This window comes from Nicotiana tabacum, chromosome 9, assembly GCF_000715075.1.
Source record: "Nicotiana tabacum cultivar K326 chromosome 9, ASM71507v2, whole genome shotgun sequence".
NCBI lineage: Eukaryota > Viridiplantae > Streptophyta > Magnoliopsida > Solanales > Solanaceae > Nicotiana > Nicotiana tabacum.
In genome coordinates, this window is record NC_134088.1 from 77657886 (window position 1) to 77668484 (window position 10599).

Sequence of the window (10599 nt, forward strand, 5' to 3'; positions counted from 1 at the left end):
ACAACACACACACACACACACAATATATATATATATATATATACACACACACACACACACACACACACACTGCTCATAATCTAAAAAAGATCTGATTTCAACACCTTTAACATATATACATATACAACACACACACACACACACACACAATATATATATATATATATATTTCACTTGATATTTGAGGAAAATCTGCCCTCAGCTGCTGTCCTCTCTGCACTCACTTCTGGATTCTATCGCTGGTATAGTCGAGAAAGTTAGAGCATCATTCAGAATATCACAAGACATAAAACAAGTTAGAATTATCCAGTAGAGTTTGAAAATTAACAAGCTATCCCTCCCATACCCATAGTTGAGGAAGGAATAAGCAGGCATCTTTCTCAAATAAAATCGTACACATTTACATATACAGATATTAAGACAACAGTTGCTACTATCTGAGCAATAAGGTTATATACATTTTCATAAACAATGTTCTTCTCCAGTTACAAAATACAACATTTCAGAACCAAGCCTTTTTGATCCACCCGATTCTCTTCATTGCCTGCCAAAATAAATGCATTATTCAATCGGATGGAGATCTCTAACAGTTTTCAACAAGCTATTTTGTTCACAAAACTCATAACCAAGTTGCTCATGTTGAGAAAATCAACATCAACATTTAAGTTCGCAAATGATCCAAGGAGAAGATAAATGAATAAATGTGTGTGTGTTGTGTGTGAGTGTCTTCATGGGTGGGTGCAGCTGTACATGTGTTCGTACATAGGGCTATGGGCTATGCTCATCTTGGGAATGTATCCTCTTTTCGAAATGCTACAAACCCTTCGATCATGAATGTTAGAAGGGGAGATGAGGAGTGCAGAAATGGCAAAAGTACTTCAAAACTTATTTTGCTGCAGCATCAGTGCCAAAGAATTTTTTTGATTAAGAGTAAAAACAGTTAAAACTGAAGTTAAAAATCAAATCATTGACAGCTCACCTTCAGCAGGCTGAACTAGTTTTCGATTTTGGGGAGACATCATTTCCTTTTTCAACTGCATTAATATATCTTCCATTGTGTATTCGTGCTTCCAATCTGCTAGAATGGGGAAGAGACTTGGCTCAACCTGATAATGTCTCTCACATATAAGATTATTTTGTTAACTGTCAAGTCTACAAAAGTTAATTAGGAAGCAGTACATACCACACCAGTTTCTTGGTTTACACAACTCATGTTTATCCTTGTTTGGAACCTTACACTAGGTGGGTGATCTGGATACACCTTTCCGCAGAAAAGTTTTAACTGGTAGATGCGCCCTTCATGTACAGTCTGACAAGCAGTAAATGTCATAACAAGCATAAAACCTTCGCTTTCATTATTACCAAAGTAATTACAAGACTCGAATAGGACGGCAACAAGTAACTCTCTCTCCTTTCCAAAGCTTAGGCAAATTGGAAGAAATAACCTAGTGTCGCCTCTTCTGAGACTCGAATCTTTTAGTTCCCAACACTGCTACTCCAGTTCTTCGACCACTAGATCACCCCCTTTGGGGCTGCATAAAACCGTTGTACACATACACAATGGTTAAGGTAGGTTTTCTTCTTTTGACTTCAAAATTCATCAAAAACAAGAAGTGCACTAAAATAAAATAAATCAAGAAGAATTCTACACATTGAAAACTCAGATTAGATACCTGCACCACTGCAACCCTACGTGAAGAAATACCTTGGGGTTAAGGTCTAATTAAGGGCTTTGATGCTTCGCTTAGTGGGCATAGCAATGTGACAGTTACACATTTGTTATTTCCAGATGATACGTTGGTCTTTTGTGATGCAGAGGTGTCTCAGGTAACTTATTTGAGACAGATTCTCTGATGGTTCCAGATTGTGTCAGGCCTTAAGATCAACCACAGAAAATGTGAGATCACACCGGTGGGAGAAGTGGATAATATTGAAGAGATTGCACATGTGTTGAATTGTAAGGTGGGTACTTTACCTACTACCTATTTGGAGCTACCGTTGGGTGCATCGAGCAAAGATCTTGCAATGTGGAATTCAGTGATTGAGAGAGTAGAGAAACGGCTAGCGGGATAGCAAAAGAAGTACTTGTCGAAAGGAGGGAAAGAAGTTTTGATCAAAAGCACTCTATCTAGCATACCTACATATTATATGTCACTTTTGCAGGCTCTGGGTAAATTGAAGAGTTGTCATATCTCCAAAGGAATGGGGAGGTCTCAGGGTGAAAGATCTCAAGGTTTTCAACAAAGCTTTGCCAGGGAAGTGGATAGGGAGATTTGGGGTGGAGGAGAGTGCATTTTGGAGGGGGTAGTAGCAGAAAAATATGGTATTATGGAAGGGAGGTGGAGGACTAGAAACATTAGAGTATCGTATGGGTGAAGCTTATGGAGGAGTATTATGAAGGGGTGGGAAGCTTTTAGTGGCCATATTTCCTTTAGGGTTGGGGATGGAAGCCGGATTAAATTTTGGGTGCATAAGTGGTGCGGGGAGAACGAGTTGAGGGAAACTTTCCCTAACTTATATAGAGTATCTTGCCTGAGAGATATGACGGTCCAACAAATTTTTAGGTCCCACGGAGGGGTGCTTCATTGGGATTTGAGATTTAGGAGGAACCTACAGGATTGGGAGATGGAAGAATTTCATAATCTAGTTGAGTTATTGTATGGGTTGGATACACCGAATAATGTATCGGATGTATGGAGATGGCGGGAGAGTAAAAATAGATTATCCACGGTTAAATCTTATTATAAGAGGTTATTAGTGAGAGAGGAACAAGTTTTCCCTCATACACTCTTTGGATTCCAGAGCACCAAGAAAGGTGTGTTTCATTGTGTGGTTGGCGGCGAGGGGAGCGATTTTGTCAGCGGAAAATCTAAGAAAGAAAAGGATAACCTATGTTAGTTGATGCTTCATGTGCAAAAGCTCGGGCGAAGATGTAGATCTCATATTGCATTGTAAAGTGGCTAATCGGTTGTGGAGTGTGATCCTTGTGGAGAGTGATCCTTAATTTGTTTGGGGTGCAATGGGCAATGCCGGGTACAGTGAATGAGGCGTTGCATAGTTGGGTTCACATGAGTGGAAAGAGAAGTCCAAGGACATGGAGTGTCGCTCCCTTAGCAATCATGTGGGTGATATGGAAAGAGAGAAATAGGAGGGCTTTTGAAGGGGTGGAACAACATTTTGTGAAATTGCAAAGTAGTTTTTTGTTCCTAGTTTCTTTTTGGTGTACTCATGAGGTCCCTATTTGTATAGAGGATTGAATCTCTTTTGTTGAGAACTATATTTTGGTGTAGGTTCTTTTTTTTTGGTACACGGCTTGTATACGGGGTTAGTCCCCAATTGTTAATAAAAATATTTACCTTATAAAAAAAAAAGACGTAGAAATAAGCAGTTAGCTCATCTTCTTCTAAGGTTTAGACTACATCTCTGTTTCCTCCTTTTTTCTTTCTCCTATATCTCAGCTTCTTCTCCCTCATTCCTTCTTATCCTCACATAGAAGTGTACTGAGTAGCTGAACTTGCAAGTAAACTTATATACTCAACAATTTTAGTCCTTTTTGGTCTACTTATTATCTAAAATACCATATTTACATCCGCATCTTTCTATCCTACCATCTTCTTCTTCACCAAAGAGTTTGAGTTTCTATTGCTTCACCAACCTACCTCTTGAAATCCAGTCCAAAATTGTTCATCCTCAATGTTTGTGAAGAAATCAAGCAACGACATTATTTACAGAATATTAAGGTGGATGAGTAAGGGGGGAAGAAATAGCATGTCATAGCCTTATCAATTAGCTGCGTAACGTTTTCGAAAATCCCAGGAATTAGGCGTGTTGACTAATATTTTTTCCTAGAAGCTCAAGTACCATTGCATCTACCATTTAAGAAAGTAGATAGGAACTGTTGCAAATCTCATGATCTCAACTGTGTCAACCCGATATGCTATTTTTGTGATATAATTTTCAGAAACAAAAACTAGCTTTGAATTCTTATATCGCTCATTTAATCCAACAGGTCAGTTTCTAGCTAGCCACACTAAAACAAACAGAGTATTTCCCTTTGCACTTCAACCACATCAACACTTTTGATGTTGATTTTATTTCATCATTAAAACATTGGGGAAATTCAGAATTTTGTCGCCCACAAAGTTAACAATGCAGCAGCTTATGCATGTTTATTACGAAAAGATGTAACTACCTTTAAAAGCCTAAAAGGGAATGTTACGAGACCCAAAAATGAGTACAAAATCTCTTGACGAAACAGGAAGTTTCCTTGGTGGTATTGAACCAATATTATTGGGTCTAATGTTAACCCACAAAGCTGCTAGTGAATCAATTTTCCCATAGTAAATGTTCAAATGCTTGGACCCTACAAAATCTGTACTTGGGTAGCTAGTTCAATTATATTGTGTACTAAGCTTGAAAGCAGCTCGTAAGTTTTGTCAGGTCTAAGGACGATTTGGTGATTTTGGCAGTTGCACTAAATTTAAATGAGTCATTTTCAATGTTTTGTGGCAGAAATGTGCCTCGGAAAAAATCATGTCTTTAGAGGCAAACCTACTTTTGAACTTGGCCTCCAAGGCACTTGGTAGAAAAGTGATTCTAAGTCTGCAATTAACTACTAATTTACTCTTTCCTCAGCATATCTTAGTATAATTTCTACATTAGCCAGCTAAAGGTGTTTCAACAGTGACTAAACATCAAGCCTGCCACAAGTTGAAAATGTGATGCAATCGTCAACAAGGATATTTGAAGATTAGCCCAAGAACCAAATTAATGGACAAAATTCCTGCATTAACAGCACAGAGCACCAAGAGGGAATTACAATCAAACGCAGCTTGACTACCAAAAGGAAATACATTGTTTATTCAAGAATACAGAAATATGAAGCTACAAGCACATCTTTGCAAAAGCTGAAAGGAAAATCTTACATTAGGAGGACCAATTATAGTTCCTGTCCATGATTGCATGTATACATCATCTGCGTCATCCATCCCATAGCTGACAGTTCCATCCCCAATTCCCTTTTCTCCTCTTTCAAGCTCTTCCAATAATCTGAAACTCCTAGGGACTGGAGATAAAAGCAAATATCATCATAAAGATTAAATAATATGCTTATATGGTATGCAAATTGTAGTGCATTAAAAACGGTTTTCTTGGAAAAGACTGAAAAACACAAAGTTAAATAGATAAAAAAACATGTTATATCTTATAGTGAAGAATATTGAACAGCTTGTAGCTAAGAGTAGCATAAAGCTCTGTTCCACCTGCCATTCAACATAATTTGGGTGTGAGGATTTGGTCAAATTCTCCTGAGTCCCTGGTGCATTGACTACAAATATGACCGACAAGTTTAGATCAACTGGGTTTTCATTTTCGATTTATTAGTTTGTACATATACATAAAGTATTAGAAAATTTTCCCATTGTACGAGACATAATTAATAAAATATTTTTTCTTTTTGATAATAGTGGTGTCCGGTTCAGTTTGCCCACACCTCGATTATTCCACAGAGTACCTGCTATCACTAGCATAGGTAAAGGGTAGCTTTACCCATTAGAATGATGGAAAAAAATCACCTAGCATTTTTGTCTCTCTTGTGATTTGAGCTCTGGTCTTCCATGATTTTTCACCTACTACATTGATTGCTAGGTCACACCCTTGGGTGCTACTTATGGCACAAAACATTAGATATTTAAAATATTTTCAATGACTTAATTTAATAATTCATATATACATAGATAATTAAAATCCACGTAGACTTAGTGAAAAAATAGAACACAATGAAAGAAAAAGATCACTATCGGAGATATAAACGAGCTAGGATTAAGGCTTAGCTCTATTGGTTAGCTCGCATTAGATCCAATGATTGTTAGGAGTCTTTTGATCTTGTTAGAGATTTATTCGTCAGTAGAAAATACAGAAAACTATTTTTTGTAACTGAGCAAACCATGTGGGTTAGCTGGCCCAAACCAACTGGCTGGTTGGTCAACGGTTCAATATTCGGGAGAGTATAGACCGACTCCTCTACCCACCTCTCACTTAAATACTAGGTTTTTGCCGGTGGCAAAATTTTGAACTTGTAATCTGCGCCCTATCGGCACATCCTACATTGCGTCCTTATCATTGGAAAAACCTTAGGGACTATAGAACCTAGATTATCGAATATTGAAACGGAACATGCTCCACTCCACTGGAGCAAAATGGTCAGTGAGGATTCATATAGCCGCACCAACTAGCTAAGGATTGATGGTTTTTTTATAAGTATACATTTATTAGATGTATCCGAAATCCATATCTGTACTTCCATCTATATCCTTGAACTCTAAGATTTAGGTTTTGAGGAATTCAACTTCTAGATCACACCCGTATCAGATACTCGCACCCATGTCCATTAAACAGTACAATAAATAAGTTACATTTCTAATTCTACTACCTGGTTCTCATAGACCACTTAACATACCTATGCAAACACTTTAATACATGTTGGAAATGTTATATAGAGAAAGGAGACTTATTTAAATGGTTCTAGCCGGACTTGAAATCCTTGTGTGCCTCAAATACACATCCACCACACAGCAAAAACAAGGCGGTAAATCATCAATCCCGCAGATTAGGGGATCAAATCCTGTTACTGCCTAACTACTGTAGCATTTTCATAGGACAGAAGGTTGTTATAAGCTATGTAAAAAAGGGGCTAGAATTCAGTCTTGGTTTCGTTCACTTCTTTGCAAACACCCATAGCCGTGGAGCAAAGATAACCGTTTATTAGAGTAGTTTAATGATATTTTAGTAGACTGCCAAGGCTGAACAATCTAAGCTGGGCCACAAGGTCAGGTTTCTAAATCATTGAAGAATATCGAGTGAAAGAAGAGATGCCAGTAGTAGACTGTGCTATCCGTATCTCTTAGTAACATTGGCTTTGTTAATATTGTTTCCGCCTCTTTTAATTAAGTTAGTATAAGCCACTGCCCAAAGTCCACCAAACCAGCGAATCATATTGGTTATTTGCATTATTACTCTTGGACAAGCACTTTCACCTAGAAAAGATCATTCTTTTATCATTTTGAAAAAATCACTCAAGAAGTATATGAAAGATGTATGAATCATATACTTCATGTTCAGTGCCAGTATGTTTCCTTTGTATTACTTAAAATTCATAAGTACCACAAGCATGCCTTGACACAAGTGCACCCAGGATTATGAAGTGTCAATATTAAGTAAAAACTCTATGTTAGTGAGTGGTTTGTTCCTCATATTAATGAAGGCTTCAGAACTCCCACCAACTGGAGATCAACTTAAATCATTACATCCTCAAATGTATGAGAGGAAGCATATAAGTTATATAGCAGATCAAAATGTGTTAGATTCCATTCAAGGACATATTGTCATTCAACTGCATGTACGCAGTATTTAACATGAAAAGAAATTTAATCTCAATGTTTGAAGAAATATCAAAGGTTTCCAGAGAGATTTGACTATTTTGATAATTCTCTTAGAACTTAGCAAAAGAGGAAAAATCAGATTAAATCAGCCTTCAATTAATATTAATGCACATGAAAGTTTGGTTGTTTTTGACAAGTCTAAAGATAAATGGGTCAAGTATTTAGCACACTTAACAAAAGCTAAAAACTGAGACCTAGATAAGATGCTAAAAATGTTGCAGCTCTCCATAAATATGAAGTCCTTAACTTTAGATTCATCTTATTTGGAAATGTACCGTTACTATTTCTCAAGGCAATTGTCTGTGAACCTTATCTTGAGTCAATAAGTATAGGAGCTGTGATCAGTTCAAATTATTTTTACTGCCCCTACGGATGAAGAACAGTTGGTATTTACAATGAGTCACATGAAGCTTTGCATTCCTTCCTTTACCTCGCTCTCTCTCTCTCCAGTTGCACTCACCCAAGTCCCAACAAACCTATCTAAAGACAAAATATATTAACATGTACAAACACTTCGAACTGCCTTCTAATGTAATATCTCAGTGTCATATTACCTTCTCCTCTCCCTCAGTTTTCACCATACATATCTCACATACACAACTCTTTCTCTGGTTAGATTTTGATTTCACTAAAATGAAGCAAGAACTCTAGTTACAGAACTGGAGACCAAGAACGCATCCCCTAGGGGGTTTTTTGTGTGTGTGTGTGTGTGTTGGGGGGGGGGGGGGGGGGTGAAGGCAATATAGATGGTAAAGCTCCCACAGAATAAAACCTGAACATTCAGGCAACTAATTACAACATTACAGCATTCAGCAGACGCAGGAATAACATATTATTTAGAATTTTAATCAACGAACCTTTGACCTGGGCATCAATAAGACAATATTTTGCACCAAATTCTTCCTGTAGAGCTAAAATTCTAAACTTCCACTCCACTAATTTGCCTTGAAAAACAGATTTTTTATCAGTGCCTTAAATGGAGCACTCTTTATTTGAGGGCTTAATTGATTTCTTATATTGAAACAGGATATGTTCGCCCCCATCAGTAAATCCAATTCGTGACAAACCAAAGAAAGAAACCCTAGTCCCATACATCATAAAGGTATAAATAGCAAGGGAAATGCAGAATCCAAACAAAAAACAGACTTTAAAACTAACAAGGGGAAGAGAGTTCTATAAATAAAGACTTACAACTAAACTAATATCAAGCTTAAAATGTAACAAAAGCATAAAATGTGCAGGAAATTTAGAGGAATTTTGAAGCTTACTCACAACCCTAGATGATCCTTCTGAGCCCATTTTAAATTAATAGGAGTCCAACCAAAAGTGTTCCTAGAAAGAGTAAAGAACGAGGCAACGAGAAATAAAAGAGAGAGGGAATAGGGTGGGGAAGAAGAAAGAGATGGTCTGTAATGAGACAGCAGCTCAACTCACAAGTTACAACACCAAGTCACCGCTACTGTTTTAACCAAGCTTGAGGGAATAAAATCAGGGAGTAGGGACTAAATGGGAAAACAAATACGTTCATAAGATCATTCATTTTTGACTGCGCATTGTTTTTGGGTGAAATTCTAAGAGTCTGGAACCTAAGTATTACTCACTACCGTCCTAACTTTTTGGTTTAATACACCCTAAATAAAATTGGATCAAAATAAAAAGGTAAAAAAATATTTATTATGAACAGTAAAAAATAATATTTGGACTCAAAAAATTAAAATAGGTACCTAAAAAACTGAAAACCATTTTATATATAGCGTATATTTTATATATATAGCGGCCGGTTATGCATGTATTACATGTGCTATAACTTAATTCAAAATTGATCATGTATAGTGAATGTATTACATAAGTTATACCTGGATAAAAGAACAGCCGCCTTCTTCCCCAGGCAGATCAGTCCCCTCCCTCCATTTTTAAAATCTCCCTTCATTGGAGCCTACATAGGTCCCACAAAAAAACAAAAATGTTATATTTTTTCAAAGTGTCAAGGTCTATATGTGGCGTAGAACAAAGTAGGTGGTAGAATTTTGAGAAATGGTGATCCAAATTCACATTTAAACTTTTCAAAAATTTAGGTATTTCTTAACAATTTTTTCCTTATTAATTATTTACATTATTTATATTACATGGGTGTTAACTATTACGCACTTTATTTTGGATATTTTGTGCAACTTTTTTTTTTATTGGTTGTAAGTTGTAGTAATTGTAAACTAGATTTCGTTTTTTTTAAATTCCATAAAACAAATTAGGAATAGTTATAATTTTGTATGGAATTTGCGATATTTGTTGGTGTTTGTCAATTTTACCGATTATTTAAAATTTAGCTAGTTTTTTTTGTTATTTATTTATTTTGTTGAATATCGTTTAATTGGAGATTTTGTTGTTTACTAATAGTATTGAATGTATTTGTGTAATAGTATGTAGATATTAATTGTTTGTTTAATGTTGACTACTTTATTTATTTGCCCGCCATAAAAGTAGTATTTTGATTTCTAATTTGGTTGTTAAATTCCTACTTTGCCCCCCCATATAAGTAAATCAATAACATACTTTAGGATTCTTTGATTGTTGAATAAAAATTGAATAGTTGGCAATATAGAGGATACTCTATCGGTTGTTTGTCGTGAAATCCAAAAAAAATGTATAAAAATTTATGAATTAATTAAATGATAAATAATACTTCGTATCTAATTAATTAATTAACTTTTTTAAGAAATTCCGATAAGTTCAACAGTATGTAGAGTTCTATAACTGACGAATTAAAATTTGAATAGTTGTCAATACAAAAAATACTCTGCCGAATTTTAATGTTAATTCTAAAAAATAACGTATAAACCGTTATGCATTAAATAAATACTAATTAATAATTTGTGTCAAATTAATTAATAAGATATTTAATATATTCCGAGAATTAAAGCTAGAAAAGATTTGTAGGTATTTCTAACTGACTAATAAAAAATTTAATAGATGTCAGTACAAAGAAGAATCAACAAATTTTTTACTGTTTAATTTAAAACATTAATGTATAAAACGATATGAAATAATTAAATGATAAATAAAATATACTTCATATACTTAGATAATATTCCTTATAATCTCAAACAACGGTAATAAATAAATCTTTCATTTTGAAAAAGTAAGATAACATATGTTTAATTAA

General features: G+C 35.4%; 1 protein-coding gene across 1 annotated transcript; it reads right to left on the reverse strand.

The window, feature by feature from the left end:
* Positions 1-315: 315 nt before the first annotated feature.
* LOC107831038 (ubiquitin-conjugating enzyme E2 variant 1A) lies at positions 316-9023 on the reverse strand. Its single transcript, XM_016658751.2, has 5 exons — positions 8708-9023; positions 4926-5065; positions 1184-1309; positions 980-1106; positions 316-544 (listed from the first exon to the last, which is right to left on the reverse strand). Exons 1-5 carry the CDS (start codon positions 8736-8738, stop codon positions 486-488), a joined length of 483 nt encoding a protein of 160 aa, XP_016514237.1. The 5' UTR covers positions 8739-9023; the 3' UTR covers positions 316-485.
* Positions 9024-10599: the final 1576 nt, after the last annotated feature.